We start from the raw sequence: 17,712 nt of genomic DNA, 5'->3' as shown, positions 1-17,712 counted from the left end.
TGCACCTTGTTTTTGTATATCTTGACAATAATTCTTAGACATCTTTCAGTGGCAGTACATCTAGAACTTTATTCTTTGTTTTCACATTTGCATAATGTTCCATTGTGTGAATATTCTATCATTTTGTCACCATTACTGTACTGATTAAAATAGTTTCCCCCCTACTTTTTGTCATTACAAAATGACAAAGATTATTCCATTATACATATGTATATGTGTAACTGTATCTTGAAAGTGTAATTGCTGGGTGCAGGTTATATATATTTAAAGATTGTCCTTTTAAAATTTTTGTTATGGAAAATTTAAAACATAGAATCAGAGATAATTGTCCAGTGACCCACCTGTGTGTCGTCTGGCTTGAGCCAATATGGCCAGTCTCATTTCATCTATCCCCTTGCCCACCCCCCTGCACTACACCTCCACTCCCAGATTATTTGGAAACAAATTACAGACATCATATCATTTCATCCATAAATATTTCTGTATTATCACTAAAAGACTAGAGCCCTTTTAAAAATATAACCACAATACCATATCACACTAAAAAATTAACCATAATTTCTTATCACCAAATATTCAATAATTTCGTTTCCCTGATTATCTTATATATCTCATAATTATATAGATTTTAATGGTGGTACCAGTTAATTTGAGTCCTCAAATACAAGTCCTGGACCATGTAAGTTTCAATTTGTTGAGACTTGTATGGTCCAGTATATGTCAATTTCTGTGAATGATTCTTTGTGCTTGAAAAGAACGTGTCCTCTACTGTTAGGCACAGTGTTCTCTGTATGTCTTTCAGGTCATGATTGTTCAAATCTTTTGTATCCTTACTGCTTTGTCTCCTGCTATAATTATGGATTTGTGTGTTATTCCTTATTATTCTTTCAATTTATTCATCATTATTCTGTCAGTTGTTGCTTTTCTATCTTGGGGCTATGTATTAATTTGTTCAACAAATGTTTATTAAGTGCTTCTATGTGCCAGGCACTGTTCTAGTTGCTAGCGATATTTCAGAGAACACAACAGACAGAAATGCCTGCTCTAGTTGGGAGAGACAGACAATAAGGAAGATAAAGAATTACACACAATTTAAATTATCTTCCTCATAAATTGAACATTTTAACATTATGAATTGACCTTCTTTATCTTAGTAATTTTTTTACTTAAAGTCTCTTGTGTGATAATAATATTAGCTGTAACAACTTTCACTGAGTTATGTTTACTTATTTTTTTCATCCTTTTGCTTTTATCTTTTCTATATTCTTATGTTTTAAATGTGTCTCTAAATAGCATATACTTGTATTTTTAACCATTTATATATGTGTGTGTGTATATATTTGGACTTATGTCTAACGTTTTATTTTATGCTTTCTTCTGTTCCACTTTCTTTTTCTCTCCTTTCTTGCTTTTGGTTTATTTTGTCTTAATTATGCCACTTTTTCTCTCATCTCAGTGGGAAGTTATGCTCTTTATTTTTTTAAATAACATCTTTATCGAGATATAATTCACATACCACACAATTCAGTGGTTTTTTGTATAGTCAGAGTTGTACAACCATCACCACAATCAATTTTAGAACACTGTCATCACCATAAAAGAAATCCACTACCCTTTAGCAGTTACTTTCCATTCCACCTCTGCACCAAACCCCATCCTCCCTGTAGACAACCTCTAATCTTCCGCTCTATAGATTTGCTTATTCTGGGCATTTCATTTCATATATATATGCAATGTGTGACCTTTTGTGTCTGGCCTCTTTCATTTACCGTGTTTTCAAGGGTCATCTGTGCATAGCATGTACTAGTACTTCATTACATTTTATTGCCAAACAATATTCCACATTCTATTTATCCATTCATCAGTTGATGAACACTTGGGTTGTTTGCACTTTTTGGCTATTATGAACAATGCTGCTTTTAACATATGTGAACAAGTTTTTGCGTGGACGTATGTTCTCATTTCTTTTGGTACATACCAAGGAGTAGAATTGCTGGATCATATGGTAATTCTATGTTTAACCTTTCGAGAAACTGCCAGACTGTTTCCAAAGCAGTAGCATCATTTTATAATCCCACAAGTGGTGTATGAGGGTTTCAGTTTCTCCACATCCCCATCAACACTTGTTTTTCATCTTTTTGCCTATAGCCTTCCTAGTAAGTATGAAACGGCATCTCATTGTGGTTTTGATTTGCATTTCCCTGATGGTTAACGACGTGGAGCATCTTTTCATGGGCTTATTAGCAATTTGTCTATCTTCTTTGGAGAAATATCTATTCAGATCTTTTGCCCATTTAAAAGTTGCAGTGTCGTTTTATTATTGAGTTGTAAAATTTCTTTATATATTCTGGGTACAAGTCCCTTCTCAGATGTGTGATTTGCAAATATTTTCTCCCTTTCTGTGGGTTTCCAGTTCACATTCTTGATGGTGTCCTTTGCAACACAAAGGCCTTTAATTTTGATGGATTCCAATTTATCTATTTTTTGTTTTTGTTGTTACTTGTGCTTTTGATGTTGTATCCAACAAACGATTGCCAGGAAGACTTACACCTATGTTTCCTTCTAAGAGTTTTATAGTTTTACATGTAGGTCTTTGATGCAGTTGGATTTAATTTTTTGTATATGGTAGGAAGTAGGAGTCCACCTTCATTCTTTTGCTTGTAGATATCCAGTTGACCTAGCATCATTTGTTGAAAAGATAATTCCCACTGAATCATCTGGGTAACATTGTTGAAAATCAAATGATGATAACAGTGAAAATTAATTTCTGGACTCTCAATTCTGTTTTCTTGGTCTATATATTTATACTTATGTCAGTACCACAATGTCTTGATTATTGTAGCTTTGTAGCAAGTTTTGAAATCCATAAGTACAATTCGAAATCCAATCCTGTTCTTTTTTTTCAAGATTGTTTTGGCTATGTGGAGTTCCTCGAATTTTCATATAAATTTTAGGAACAGTTTGTTAATTTCTGCAAAGAACATGTCTGAAATTTTGATAGAGATTGCATTGAATCTGAAGATCAATTTGGGGAGTATTGTCATCTTAACAGTATTAAGTCTTGTAATCTGTGAACTTGGATGTCCTTCTGTTTGTCTTTAATTTCTTTCAGCAATGTTTTGTAGTTTTGGAAGTTTTTTTGTTTTGGTTTGGTTTTTTCCTGGGACATAGCAGGTGTTAAGAATAGTTAGCTATTGGGGGTTTTTTGTTTTTTTGTTTTGGCTGCGTTGGGTCTTCGTTGCGGTGCACGGGCTTCTCATTGTGGTGGCTTCTCTTGTTGCAGAGCATGGGCTCTAGGCACGTTGGCTTCAGTAGTTGCAGCACACAGGCTCAGTAGTTGCAGCGCAGGGGCTCTAGGGCGTGCGGGCTTCAGTAGTTGTGGCACACAGTCTTAGTTGCTCTGGGGCATGTGGGAATATTCCCCAACCAGGGATGGAACACATGTCCCCTGCATTGGCAGGCAGATTCTTAACCACTGCGCCACCAGGGAAGTCGTATTGTTTTTATATTATTATTTTTTAAAAATTGAAGTATAGTTGATTTAGGGAGTTCCCTGGCAGTCCAGTGGTTGACTCTGTGCTTCCAGTGCAGGGGGCACGGGTTTGATCCCTGGTCGGGGAACTAAGGTCCTGCAAGCCACGTGGCAGAAAAAAAAAAAGTGTGAAGTCTAGTTGATTTAGTGTTTTGTAGTTTTCAGAATAATAGTTTACACTTATTTTGCTACATTTATTCCCAATTACTTAATTCTTTTTGATGTTATTGCAAATGTAATTATTAATTTTATTTTTGGACTGTTCATTGCAGGTGTATAGAAATACAGTTGATTCCTATATCCTGTAACCTACTGAACTCATTTATTGTAATGCTTTTTTTTTTTTTCTAGTAGATTCCTTAGGATTTTCTATATGCAAGATCAGGTCATCTTGTAAATAAAGATAGTTTTAGTTTTTCTAATCTAGATGCCTTTTTTTTTTTTTTTTTGTGGTACGTGGGCCTCTGACTGGTGTGGCCCCTCCCGTTGTGGAGCACAGGCTCCGGACGCGCAGGTTCAGCAGCCATGGCTCACGGGCCCAGCCGCTCTGCGGCATGTGGGATCCTCCCGGACCGGGGCACGAACCCGTGTCCCCTGCATCGGCAGGCGGACTCCCAACCACTGCGCCACCAGGGAAGCCCTCTAGATGCCTTTTATTTCATTTTCTTGCCTAATTGCCCTAGTCAGAACCTCCAGTATGATGTTGAATAGAAGTGGCATGAGCAGACATCCTTCTCTTGTTCCTGATCTCAGGGGGAAACCATTCAGTTTTTTTACCATTAAGTATAGTGTTAGCTGTGGATTTTTCATGGATGCCTTTTTTTTTTTTAATAAATGGCTACTTTTTTTTTTTTTTTTGGCTGCATTGGGTCTTCATTGCTGTGCGCGGGCTTTCTCTAGTTGCAGCGAGCAGGGGCTACTCTTTGTTGAGGTGTGCGGGCTTATTGCAGTGGCTTCTCTTGTTGTGGAGCATGGGCTCTAGGCGCACGGGCTTCAGTAGTTGTGGCTCGTGGGCTCTAGAGCGCAGGCTCAGTAGTTGTGGCACACGGGCTTAGCTGCTCCACGGCATGTGGGATCTTCCCAGACCAGGGATTAAACCCGTGTCCCCTGCATTGGCAGGCGGATTCTTAACCACTGTGCCACCAGGGAAGTCCTATAGATGCCTTTTATCTGATCGATGAAGTTCCCCTTTTCCTTGTTTGTTGAATGTTTTGATCATGAAGAGATATTGAATTTTGTCAAATGCTTTTTCTGTATCCATTGAGATAATCACGTGGTTTTTGTCCTTTATTCTATTGATAGGATGTATTAATTAAATTAATTGATTTAAAAAATGTTAACCCAACCCTGTACTCCTGGAATAAATCCCACTTGGCCATGGTGTGTAATCCTTTTTATATGTTGTGGAATTCATTTAACTAGTTGAGGATTTGGGGGTTTATAATCATGAGAGATTTTGGCCTGTGGTTTCCTTTTTTTGGTATCTTTATCTAGATTTGGTGTCAGGGTAATACTTGTCTCATAGAATGAGTTGGGAAGTATTCTCTCCTATTTTTTGAAGAGTTTGAGACCGGTTGGTATTTTTATTTTTTAAATGTTTGATAGAATTCATCAGTAGACCCACCTGACCCAAGCTTTTCTATGTAGCTAGTGTTTTAATTACTAACTTAATCTCTTTACTTGTTACTGGTCTATTCAGATTGTCTATTTCTTCTTGAGTCAGTTTTGGTAGTTTGTGTCTTTCTAGAAATTTGTCCGTTTCATCTGAGTTATCTGATTTGTTGGCGTATAGGTGATCATCGTATTCCTTTACAATCCATTTTATATCTGTAAGGTTGGTAGTAATGTTCCTTCTTTCATTCTCAACTGTACTAATTTGAGTCTTTTTTTCTTGGTCAATCTAGTTAAAGTTTTGTCACTTTTATTTATCTTTTCAAAAATCAACTTCTAGTTTATTTTCTCTATTGCTTTTCTGTTCTCTATTTCATTCATTTCTGTTCTAATCCGTATTATTTCCTTCCCCCTGCTTGCTTTGGGTTTAGTTTGCTTTTCTTTTTCAGGTTGTGGGTTTGATATCTTTCTTCTTTTTTGTATTTTACAAGTAAAAATTTTCTTCTAAGCACTGCTTTAGCTGCATTCCATAAGTTTTGATATATTGTGTCTTCATTGTGTTTTCACTCATCTTAGTATTTTCTGATTTTCTTGTGATTTCTTCTTTGAGCCATTGGCTACTTAGGAGTATATGGTTTAATTTCCACATATTTATGAATTCCCCCAAATTCCTTTATATTATTGATTTCTAATATCATTCCATTGTGGTCAGAGAACATACTTTGCCCCTCCTTTCCTTTTTAAATTTATTTCATTGAAGTATACTGGATTTACAATGTTGTGTTAATTTCTGCTGTACAGCAAAGTGATTCAGTTATATATACATTCTTTTTCATAATTCTTTTCCATTGTGGTTTATCAAAAGATATTGAATATAGTTTCCTATACAGTAGGACCGTGTTGTTTATCCAGTCTATATATAATAGTTTGCATCTGCTAATCCCAAACTCCCAATCCTTCTCTCCTCCACCTCCCCTCCCCCTTGGCAACCACAAGTCTGTTCTTTATGTCTGTGAGTCTATTTCTGTTTCATAGATAAGTTCATTTGCATAATATTTTAGATTCATATGTGATATCATAATGTATTTGTCTTTCTCTTTCTGACTTACTTCACTTAATATGGTCATCTCTAGGTCCATCCATGTTGCTGCAAATGGCATTATTTCATCCTTTTTTACAGCTGAGTAGTATTCCATTGTACATGTGTACCACATCATCTTTATCCATTGATCCATCCTATTCATCCATTGATGGACATTTGTTTCCATGTCTTGGCTATTGTAAACAGTGCTGCTGTTAACATAGGGGTGCGTGTATCTTTTTGAATTATAGGAGAACATACTTTGTATGATTTAAGTTCTTAGCTCCTTGAACATATTTATAATGACTACTTTAAAATGTTTCTCTATTATGAAGCAGAAACTAACACACCATTGTAAAGCAATTATACTCGAATAAAGATGTTAAAAAAAAATGTTTCTCTGTGAAATCTAACATCTGTGCCCTCTCACAGACATGTTCTGTTGCCTGCTTTTTTCCCGTGTATGCATCACACTGAACTGTTTCTTTGCATATCTCATAATTTTTTGTTGAAAACCAGACATTTTTGGTATTATATTGAAGCAAGTCTGAATACTGATTCTTGCCCTCCACCACAAGACTTGTTTTGGTTGTTTGCTTGTTTATTTCTTTAGTGACTTGGCTGGGCTATTTTAATGCAGTCTACTTCTCCTACAATATGAGGCCTCTGATGTCACTTCTCTGAGGGCACAGCCTTGGACATGCACACAGTCACACGAGATGACAGTGGTTTCAGCAGGGCTCACTTTGTCTCTTTTGCTGATGTTACCCTGTCTGCCTCTGCTGGTCTCATACCCAGCTGTTCTTACCCACTAATTGCCAGCTGATTGCTCTGTAGTTTGTTACATGTGGGGCATAAGTTGGTCCATAGTCTGATCCAATTAAATTTGGGCCCCTTTACAGGGGTTGGTTTTTTGGTCTGTTTTTTGTTTTCTTTGCGGTACGCGGGCCTCTCACTGTTGTGGCCTCTCGCGTTGCGGAGCACAGGCTCCGGACGTGCAGGCTCAGCGGCCATGGCTCACGGGCCCAGCTGCTCCGCGGCATGTGGGATCTTCCCGGACTGGGGCACGAACCCGTGTCCCCTGCATCGGCAGGCGGACTCTCAACCACTGCACCACCAGGGAAGTCCCCAGGGGTTGTTTTTGATGCTACCAGCTTCTTTAGTGCTTACCATCAAATTTTTCATTTTTTTGAATGTGCCCGTAGGCTTAAACTTCCCCATACTCTGTTTTACATGAAGTCAGTTCCTTTGGAAACAGCTTTGGAGCTCTCTGTTCTTATGGATTGCCTCTCCCCTGGGCAGAATCTCTAAGCCCCTGCTCCGGAGCTGGTATCAGGGACAGTGATCCAGTTCTGTCAGAGTGACACTCCTGGGCAGGGGTAATAGCCTCTGGTCTTCTCAGTTTGCATCTCTGTTGTGAAACCTCTGCCCTTTTAGTGATCTGTGGTGGGATCAAGGCCCAATATTCTTGTCCTGCTGCACCTGAGGTAGAGCCTCTGTCCTATGAGTGGGACTGGGTGGAGGAAGGGTGTCCTCAATCTCTTGACCACATTCAACAGGAATTTATTCTCTGCAACTCAGAACTAGAGAGGACTGAGAAATATTGGTGGCCTGCCCCTCTGGTGAAATACCATATCCCTTGGCTGGATGCTGAGGGGATAGGAAGACCCATTTTTTTGACCACACTCACCTGGAGTGGAGCATCTGTCTAAGTGAGCTGTGAAGTGGCGGTTGGGGGAAGAGAGGGAGGGAGCAGGTCATGGCCCAAGTACTACAGACTTTCACTGTCCAAGATGTAGCAGATTTTCTTGAATAGATGTTTTTTAATTTGTTGTATGTCCTTAGGAAAATTTCCAGAGATTTTAAATGTGAATTTAAAAAAACTGTTCACCGGTAATGGAATTTCACTAAGCAGTGGGTCTGCAGAGCTCCTGCTGCTATTCAGAAGTGGGGCCTCCCTTCTACTTTTAATAGGTACTTTAGAAATTACAATGGTGTATGCTAAATTTATCAAAGGCTAACATTAATTGATATCTTTGTTTCTTTCTGAATAATACAAGGACCTTAGAACTGTTTGACTTTTTTAAAAATCATACACACACACACAAAGAATATATAGATTTCAAATACATATGAAAATATATATCAAATATGTAAAAGTATGTACATACTGTAATTATATAAAGCAATAACGTGAAACAAATCAGCTGGTTACCTACAGTTAAGCTGCCCAAGTTCAGTTCCTATTTTTACCACTTAGCAGCTGGTCAGCCTGGGTAAGTCCCTCAACCACCTCAAACCTAAGTTTCTTGAGCCACAGAGTTGAGATACTAATACCTCCCTTACTGGGTTTCTGTGATAATTAAATGAGCTAATGCATGTGAAGTGCCATATGCACAATGTATGCACAGTGCGTGACGAACTGTAAGTGCTTAATAGAAGACTGCTGCTCCAAGAACTAACGGTAATTGTTGGTAATTACTATTTACTCACCCTCTCTGTCCTGGCAGTTCCTCTGTGACGAGGGCGCTGGTATTTCTGGGGACTACATTGATCGAGTGGATGAACCCTTGTCCTGCTCTTACGTGCTGACCATTCGGACTCCTCGGCTCTGCCCTCACCCTCTCCTCCGGCCCCCACCCAGTGCTGCTCCCCAGGCCATTCTCTGCCACCCTGCCCTGCAGCCTGAGGAGTACATGGCCTACATTCAGAGGCAAGCTGGTGAGTAATTAAAACGAGGAAGGAGAGACATGGGGAGGGACACGCAGAAGATGAAGTACTGAAGAGCTGAGAGGAATGTGTCCCTGTCCTGCCTACATGCTGTCTTTCAGTAGACTCAAAGCAGTACGGAGACAAAGCCGTAGAGGGTCAGCAAGACCTGGACCCTCAAATATGGAGTGAAACCAAGCCTGGGGTGATGCCCCAAAAGAAAGCAGGTAGGCCCTTGTGTCACCTGTTCCATGAAACAGGTCTCCCGTTTCTTCCCTTCTCCAGCGTTACCGTCCTATACACCCAGGGGTGTCTTGTCCTTAACAGTCCTGACTGTTGGGGTGGGTGAAAAAGTACTATGGGCCCTAACCCCTTAGTAATAGAGAACGAACCCCATGCTATTTGCTCCCTTCTGTTTCTCCCCTCCTTTCAGGTTCTCCCTTGTTCTCTGTATTCCAGGCGCAAGCCTAGCCAAGGATGATGGTAAGGAATCAGATTTCTGGAAGATGCTTCACGAGCCAGAGGAACAGGCGCCAGAAACGGGGGAGGCACAGGCTGAGGTGAGAGCCAGCTTCCTAGCCATTTCTCTGATGAGGCTGAGCCTGGGTTTTGGGCTGGAGGGCCACTCAAGCTGAGGTCATTATGATGAGATGACCTCCATTTACCTAGGGATGGAAGCCTTTACCCAGAGTCATTGCTTTAAGAGTATGGTTGGCATGCATAAGCCTGCGTACTTGACCCTGCCCTTTTCTTCTCATCAGGAGCAGGAACCAAACCTTGAGGCAACGGATCCAGCGCCAGGCTCCCACGATGGTGAGTGAACCCTCCACGTCTCCTTTACCGCTTGAATGTATTTTCAGGTTCTGCAGGGGGCAGGTGGGGGACGGGTAGGGATAGAGCTAAAACACTGGGTTGGGCAGCCAGGCCAGCAGCAGATTCCTTTTTATAGGAGTGCGTGAAAGAGCAGGGGACTCGGCAGCTTGTTAGCATCCTTCTCTCTCTCACCTGTGAGGCCCCCTTAGGCCACATGAGCGCTCTCTGGAGGGGTGTGTTGGGCCCTATCTCTCACACTGGACAGGTAGTTCCTGCAGGCAGGGACCGTGTCCTTCCTTGGCCTCCTCAATTCCTCTACTTAGGAAGTAAAAACAGAAATAATTTAAGACACAATGGGTCCGTTCCTATTCTTTCATCACAGATTTCCAGAACAACGTGCAGGTCAAAGTGATTCGGAGTCCGGCAGACTTGATTCGATTGATAGAGGAGCTGAAGGGTGGAACAAGAAAGGTATGGGCCCTGCTCCAGGGAGGGGTGGAACCTGCCTCCCTGCTGGGAGCATTCAGAAAACCACCCCTGACCTGGGCCTGACCTCAACTTCCTTTACTCCTCCTGAGTCCCCCGGTACCACCTCCCTGTTTGTCTGCCTGCCACGTGTCTACAGAAACCCCAGCCATCTACCATCTCCCTCTTTCTCCCGATCCCCACCCAGGGGAAGCCAGACGCAGGCCAAGAGCAGCCTGGAGACGGTGCTGCAGAAGTCGCTCCCAGGGGACCGGAGGTGAAGGAAAAGCGTGATCCAGAACATGAGAACGAGGTGGAAGAAGAGGAGGACGATGAGGATGAAGAAGACGATGAGGATGAAAGGCAGTTGCTGGGAGAATTTGAGAAGGAACTGGAAGGGATACTGCTCCCGTCAGACCGAGACAAGCTCCGTGCGGAGGTGAAGGCTGGCATGGAGCGGGAGCTGGAGAACATCATCCAGGAGGTGAGTTCCACTCTCTCCACTCTTCCGCCGGCTGCTTCCGCAGCTGCCAGCACCTGTGGGTGGGACAGGCCCAGGGACCGGAGGAGAACGGGGGCAGCACCTCGCCTGCCTGGGACCTATGACCTGGCGCCCTGAACCGCTAGCTGCTTACTTAATTAAAAGGGGGGATGGTGGGGAAGGGGGTCAGAGAGAAGGATGAGACTCAGATACTACTCCTCCGTGGAGCATGGACTGCCCCTCACACTGCAGACCCTTGACTCTCCACCCCCACCTTGGGCCTCCCAGACAGAGAAAGAGCTGGACCCAGACGGGCTGAAGAAGGAGGCGGAGCGTGATCGGGCTATGCTGGCCCTGACATCCACTCTCAACAAACTCATCAAAAGGCTGGAGGAAAAACAGAGTCCAGAGCTGATGAAGAAGCACCGGAAAAGGAGGGTTGTCCCCCAGAAGCGTCCCCCATCCCCCCAGCCAGCAGGTGAGAACTGTCAGGCAGGAAGGAGCAGCCAGGTCCATCATCTTCATCCCTTCTGAGAATGCTTACTCTCTCTCTCTCTCTGGGGTACTGTTCGCACTTGCCTTCTTCCCAACACCTCTGTCCCTTCGCCTGGTTACCTCCTAGTCGTCCTTTTGGGAAGCAGCTTTCAGAGGCCACAGGGCCTCTGGCTTGCTGGCGTGCCTGTTTGCCGGCTTGCTCCTGTACATCCAGTGCCTAGCACTTTGGCCGGCACCTCGTGGGTGATCAGTAGACATTAACCGAATGATGTGAGCCTGTGTGCGGAAGACCGCACGTCTGTGACAGGTGCTGCCTGTCGATGGCTAGCACTGCGCAGGGAGCGGCCCCAGCTAGCAGGGTGTCAGTGGGGCAGCCCAGCTGCTCATAAGCCAGCTGCCTGGACAGACTCGAAGTTCCCTTCCTCTTGCGCCCCTTGTGTCCATTCCACGGGGCCTATGGGTGTGGAGACCAGGCATTCCAAATGGAATGTCCTAGTCTCAAACCTTCCATCCCACTATCTCTATTATAAACACTGAAATGTCTTTTGAGTCCCGACATTGTGGGGTGCCAAACCAGTTTTCCAACCTGCTTCTTAAAACTTCTTTGCAGGCCCAGGTGGCCTGATTTTTGCTTCAGAAAACAGTCGTTTTCCTGTAGGTGATGGGCAGAATTATCGGGTCGGGAGGGAAGAGAGGAGACTGCAGTTGGTGGAGGGAGCTTTATGGCTTGCAGCGGGGTGGGGTGATGGGCACTAGTTTATTCTGAGCACTGGCTCACATACATGTTCGAGATGGAGTAACTGCCGAAACCAACTGCTGGCTTAGGGAGAGGCGACCACCACAGCCCCTCACCCTGGAGTCACGGCTCTGCTTTGTGTCTCCCTGTGTGTCTCCCCCTCTAAGAGGAGGATCCTGAGCACAGAGTCCGGGTCCGGGTCACCAAGCTCCGTCACGGAGGCCCCAATCAGGATCTGACTGTCCTCGAGATGAAACGGGAAAACCCACAACTGAAACAAATCGAGGGGCTGGTGAAAGAGCTGCTGGAGAGGGAGGGACTCACAGCCGAAGGTGGGCCCTGGAGGGCGGGCTGGATTCAGAGCTGTTGGAAGGGCTTGCTGCCGAAGTGGAGGGGCTGGGAACCTCGGCCGGGGGCCCCGGGGCAGAGGACCTGTGCTGAAGCTCCCACCCCTCCTCTCTATTCACCGGCTGTCCCAATCCTTTCCAGGTAAAATTGAGATCAAAATTGTCCGACCGGGGACTGAAGGGACTGAGGAGGATGCGCGCTGGCTGACTGATGAGGACACGAAAAACCTCAAGGAGATTTTCTTCAATATCTTGGTGAGAGGCGCCCCGCCCGTGAGTCCTGGACCTCCAGCCTTCCCTGTCCCGCAACCAGCTGAGGTGTTGAGGGTGTGGTTGAGAATCCTCCAGGCACCTCCCAGCCTTGCCGCTGGCTCAGCCTGTTTCCTCATCCGTAAGACGAGGCTATTGGTTCTGGGCATCGGGCCCTCAGCCGGAGCCCCACGAGCCGTGTGTGCGCTGGCTCCTGCCTCCCCCATGCTTGCCCGCCCTCCCGGATCCTCCAGCGCCCGGGGCCTCCCTCGGCCTCCGCTCACCCCCCCCCCCCCCCCCGTGCCCTCCCACCAGGTGCAGGGAGCTGAAGAGGCGCAGAAGGAGCGGCAGCGGCAGAAAGAGCTGGAGAGCAATTACCGCCGGGTGTGGGGCTCTCGGGGCGGGGAGGGCACGGGGGACCTGGATGAATTTGACTTCTGAGACCACCGCCTTTGGCTCGCCACGGAGTCCAGAGTCTTCCTAGACTGGCCCTGCCTCCTTCCCCCCAAACCCCCGGGGTCCTGAGGCAAAACAGCAGAGGAGAGCTGAGCTGTGAGCTGTGGACCTCGAGGCCCTCCTGGGGGTGTGCAGGGGCCTCGGGCTGAGCGCTGCTGCTACTGCTGAGAGCGCCCTCAAGACCTCCTAGGCCTGTGAGATTTGCTCTCCTGGGCTTCTCCCCATACCCGCGTCCTTTCCTCCCGGCTTCCCCCGTGTCGTCTCCCAGCTTCCCCCGTGTCGTCTCCCAGCTTGTGGGTTCCTTTGCCCTCCCTACCTAGAGCGCTGTGAGATCTTTTGAGTGGAGTAGGGCAGGGGGAGCAAGAAGGGCGGGGCGGTCAGCAGGCCCCAAGAGGCACGCCCACCCCTGCCTCACACCTGTTCAGAGGGCCTTCCCCCTTCCCCCAGACTGGCTTGGGATGTCCTGCCCCTTTCCCTTTCCACACTGTTCCCTACAATCTGTGCTTCTGAGTTGAAGCACCTTCTCTCTGTTGCTGAGAAAATGGGAAGAAAGTTGCCCACCACCTCTAACACAATCCCACGAAAAGGGTAGGCTGCGAATCCACCCACCATGTTCTAGAACAATCAGGTTTCTAAATAAAGAAATGGACCATCACACCATCAATCTTTTTTTTTCTTTTGGGAGGGGGTAGGTGGGTTTGGGGCTCAGTAGGGAGGAGACTTGGTGTTCTCCTCAGGCTGGAGGGCACGCTCTCTGATCCCATTCTGTGCGCCACAGTCCCGGCAGTAGCAGTGGGGCTGGAGTATGCAGGAAGAGACCAGGACGGTGAAACAAAGCCTGCTGGCCTGGCCCTGACTGAAACACTTGCAGTGCTGGTGTCCCTTCTCTTCTCCCCCTTTATATCCCGAGAGCCACAAGGTACACACGGAGTTACCCCACCACAGGGGCCTCCTGCCAAGCTCTCCTACAGTGCTGCAGACTCCATCCCACTACCTGCCAGCCATACCACTTCATTTCCCAGAAAAGACATCTACCTTTGGCCATGCCCAGAGAGAGGGCCGCTGCCCACACAGGCCAGCTTCCTAGTATGCCAGTGGTAGGCAGGCCTGGTTAGGTGTCTCCATCTCTTCCTCATTGCCAAGTGCAAATCTAGGTCCCCTGCTTCCCCCACTTTCTCCCCTTGCTCTGTCCGCATCTTTCAGGTGTGCAGCATTTTGCTGAAGACTCCGCTGACTCATGGGGTAAGGGATAGAGGGCATGGAACTCCCACGTCTCCAAAAGTGGAAAGAAGGATTCAGTTGCTGAAGGAAGCTGTATGAGGTTGACCCTTTTCTTGCTGAAAGCAGTCTTGTACTTATTGGGCCAGTTACGCTTAAATTGTTTTATTTAAAAATGCAAATAGGTAGGCTTCTGAAACCCTGCTTCCCAGATCCATTTGTGTATCTTGAGGGGAGAGACCTAAGACACTATCGCAAGTGCAGCTACAGTCAGAATGCTGGATCCAAATCCTCACCCTCCACTTACTATTAGTAGGGCCTTGGACAAGTTGTTTTAACTTTTCCAGTGCTGTATCTTCATGGGTAAACTGGGTAACTGTACTGGCCTTGGGTGGTTGTGAGGACTGAATGAGATAAGAGGGTGTGTTGTACTCTTAGCACGGTACCTGGCCCACAGGAGGTGTTCAGTAACATAATAAACCAGCTGCTGAGTTCTGAAGAGACTAGATGGTACTTGGAGGCAAGAGTCATAGAAGGAATACCGAAAGCTGATCAGAAGCTATTTAGAATGGGAGAGTGGGGACAGGCTGGGGCAGGAGGGTTACCTTTGATTTGATTAAGGGTAGAACCTTAACAGCATCAGAAAATGGAGTTCTACAGTTAGACTTAATTGATAGCTTCAGGCCACTACATCCAAAAAATAAAAACAAAAAACAATACACATTCTTTTTTAAGTGCACTTGGAACATTCTCTAGGATAGACCACATACTAGGACACAAAATAAGCCTCAGCAAATTTAAGAGGAAAGAAATTATTTCAAGTATCTTTTCTGACTACAATGGCATGAAACTAGAAATCAACCACAGAGAGAGAAACAAGAAAAAGTTACATGGAGATTAAACAACATGCTATTAAAAATACCAATGGGTCAATAATGAAATCAAAGAGGAAATTTAAAAATACCTTGAGACAAATGACAGTGAAGACACAACCATACAAAATCTATGGGATGCAGCAAAAGCAGTCCTTAGAGGGAAGTTCACAACTATACAGGCCTTCCTCAAAAAATAAGAAAAATCTCAAATAATCAACCTAACCTACCACTAAAAGAATTAGAAAAAGAAAGACAAACAAAACCTAAAGTCAGCAGAAGGAAGGAAATAATAAAGATCAGAGAGTAAATAAAATAGAAATTTAAAAAACAACAGAAAAAGTCAATAAAACCAAGAGCTAGTTCTTTGAAAGGGTAAACAAAATCGACAAACTTGTGGCCAGGCTCACTAAGAAGAAAACAGAGAGGACCCATACAAAATAAGAAATGAAAGATGAGAGATAACCAATACTGCAGAAATACCAACAAAATAAGAGAATACTATAAACAATTATATACCAACAAATTGGACAACCTAGGTGGAAGGACAAATTTCTAGAAACATACATCCACCAAAACTGAATCAAAACGAAACAGATAATTTGAAGAAACCAATCCCTAAGTGAAACAGAATCTGTAATTAAAAAAACAAAACAAACAAAACAAAACAAAACCAACCCCCTTCAAACAAAAGTCCATGACCAGATGGCTTCACTGGGGGAATTCTACCAAACATACATAAGAAGAACTTGTACTGATCCTTCTCAAACTCTTCCAAAAGATTGAAGAGGAGGGAACAGTCCCAAAGTCATTCTATGAAGCCTCCACCACCCTGATACCAAAACCAAGGACACTACAAAAAGAGAAAATTACAGGCCAATATCTTTGAGGAACATATAAGCTAAAATTCTCAACAAAGTATTAGCAGACCGACTCCAACAACACATAAAAAAGATCATGCACCATAATCAAGTTGGATTCATCCCAAGGTCACAAGGATGGTTCAACACACACAATCAATGTGATATACCACATCAACAAAAGAAAAGACAAAAACCATATGATCATCTCAATAGATGCAGAAAAAGCATCTGATAAAATTCAACATCCATTCATGATTAAAAACCCTTACCACAGTAGGTACAGAGGGAACATATCTCAACATAATAAAAGCCATTTATGACAAATCCACAGCCAACATAATACTCAATGGTGAAAAGCTGAAACCCTTCCCGCTAAAATCTGGATGAAGACAAGGATGCCCACGCTCACCACTTCTATAGTATTGGAGGTCCTAGCCACAGCACTCAGACAAGGAAAAGAAATAAAAGGTATCCAAATTAGAAGGACAGAGGTAAAACTCATTTATGCAGATTACATTATACTATATATAGAAAACTCTAAAGACTCCACACAAAAACTACTAGAACTTGGCTTCCCTGGTGGTGCAGTGGTTGAGAGTCCACCTGCTGATGCAGGGGACACGGGTTCGTGCCCCGGTCTGGGATGATCCCACATGCCGCAGAGCGGCTGGGCCCGTGAGCCATGGCCGCTGAGCCTGCGTGTCTGGAGCCAGTGCTCCGCAACGGAAGAGGCCACAACAGTGAGAGGCCCGCGTACCGCAAAAAAAAAAAAAAAAAAAAAAAAAAAAATCCCTTTTAAGATCATATCAAAAAAAAAAAACAACTTAGGAATAAACCTGACCAAGACTTAACATGCTGAGCACTATAAAACATTGATAAAGGAAAGTGAAGATGATTCAATGAAATGGAAATATAGCTCAAGCTCTTGGATTGGAAGAATTAATAGTGTTAAAATGGCCATACTACCAAAGCAATCTACAGATTTAATGCAATCCCTATCAAATTACCCATGACATTTTTCACAGAACTGGAACAAGTAACCCTAAAATGTATATGGAACCATAAGAGAATTGCCAAAGCAATCCTGAGGAAAAAGAACAAATCTGGAGGCATAAACCTACCAGACTTCAGACAATACTACAAAGCTACAGTAATCAAAACAGCATGGTATTGGCACAAAAACAGACATATGCATCAATGGAACAGAAAAGAGAGCCCAGAAATAAACCCATACACCTATGGTCAATTAATCTTTGACAAAGGAGGCAAGAATATACAATGGAGAAAAGACAGTCTCTTCAGAAGTGGTGTTAGGAAAGCTGGACAGCTGCATGTAAAGCAATGAAGTTAGAACACTCCCTCACGCCATACACAAAAATAAACTCAAAATGGCTTAAAGACTTAAATATAAGCCATTATACCATAAAACTCCTAGAAGAGAACACAGTCAAAACATTCTCTGACATAAAGCATAGAAATGTTTTCTTAGGTTATTCTCCCAAGGCAATAGAAATAAAAGCAAAAATAAAACAAATGGGACCTAATCAAACTTTGCACAGCAAAGGAAACCATAAACAAAACGGAGAGACAACCTATGGACTGGGAGAAAATATTTGCAAATGAGGCAACCAACAAGGGCTTAACTTCCAAAATACACAAACAGCTCATACAGCTCAATAAAAAACAACAACAAAAAAAAACCTGAATCAAAAAATGGGCAGAAGACTTAAATAAACATTTCTCCAAAGAAGACATACGTATGGCCAATAGGCATATGAAAAGAT

General features: G+C 44.0%; 1 protein-coding gene across 5 annotated transcripts in view; it reads left to right on the top strand.

The window, feature by feature from the left end:
• OS9 (OS9 endoplasmic reticulum lectin) overlaps positions 1 to 13,632 on the top strand; it is a 29,957-nt gene extending 16,325 nt beyond the window's left edge. Inside the window, exons 6-15 of one of the 5 annotated variants that reach the window (XM_032645721.1) lie at positions 8,735 to 8,945; positions 9,059 to 9,160; positions 9,393 to 9,493; positions 9,695 to 9,746; positions 10,129 to 10,217; positions 10,420 to 10,695; positions 10,981 to 11,170; positions 12,091 to 12,255; positions 12,413 to 12,525; positions 12,835 to 13,632. In XM_032645721.1, coding sequence (XP_032501612.1) covers positions 8,735 to 8,945; positions 9,059 to 9,160; positions 9,393 to 9,493; positions 9,695 to 9,746; positions 10,129 to 10,217; positions 10,420 to 10,695; positions 10,981 to 11,170; positions 12,091 to 12,255; positions 12,413 to 12,525; positions 12,835 to 12,960 — 1,425 coding nt within the window. In that variant the 3' untranslated portion in view covers positions 12,961 to 13,632. Of the gene's footprint in view, positions 1 to 8,734; positions 8,946 to 9,055; positions 9,161 to 9,392; positions 9,494 to 9,694; positions 9,747 to 10,128; positions 10,218 to 10,419; positions 10,696 to 10,980; positions 11,171 to 12,090; positions 12,256 to 12,412; positions 12,526 to 12,834 lie in introns of all 5 variants that reach the window. The other 4 variants (XM_032645720.1, XM_032645723.1, XM_032645722.1 and 1 more) reach the window with 4 other exon arrangements.
• The last annotated feature ends 4,080 nt before the right edge of the window (positions 13,633 to 17,712 follow it).

This window comes from Phocoena sinus, chromosome 10 (genome assembly GCF_008692025.1).
Source record: "Phocoena sinus isolate mPhoSin1 chromosome 10, mPhoSin1.pri, whole genome shotgun sequence".
Classification (NCBI taxonomy): Eukaryota; Metazoa; Chordata; class Mammalia; order Artiodactyla; family Phocoenidae; genus Phocoena; species Phocoena sinus.
Note: the sequence above shows the minus strand (reverse complement) of the source record. Positions and strands in the feature narration are given on the sequence as shown.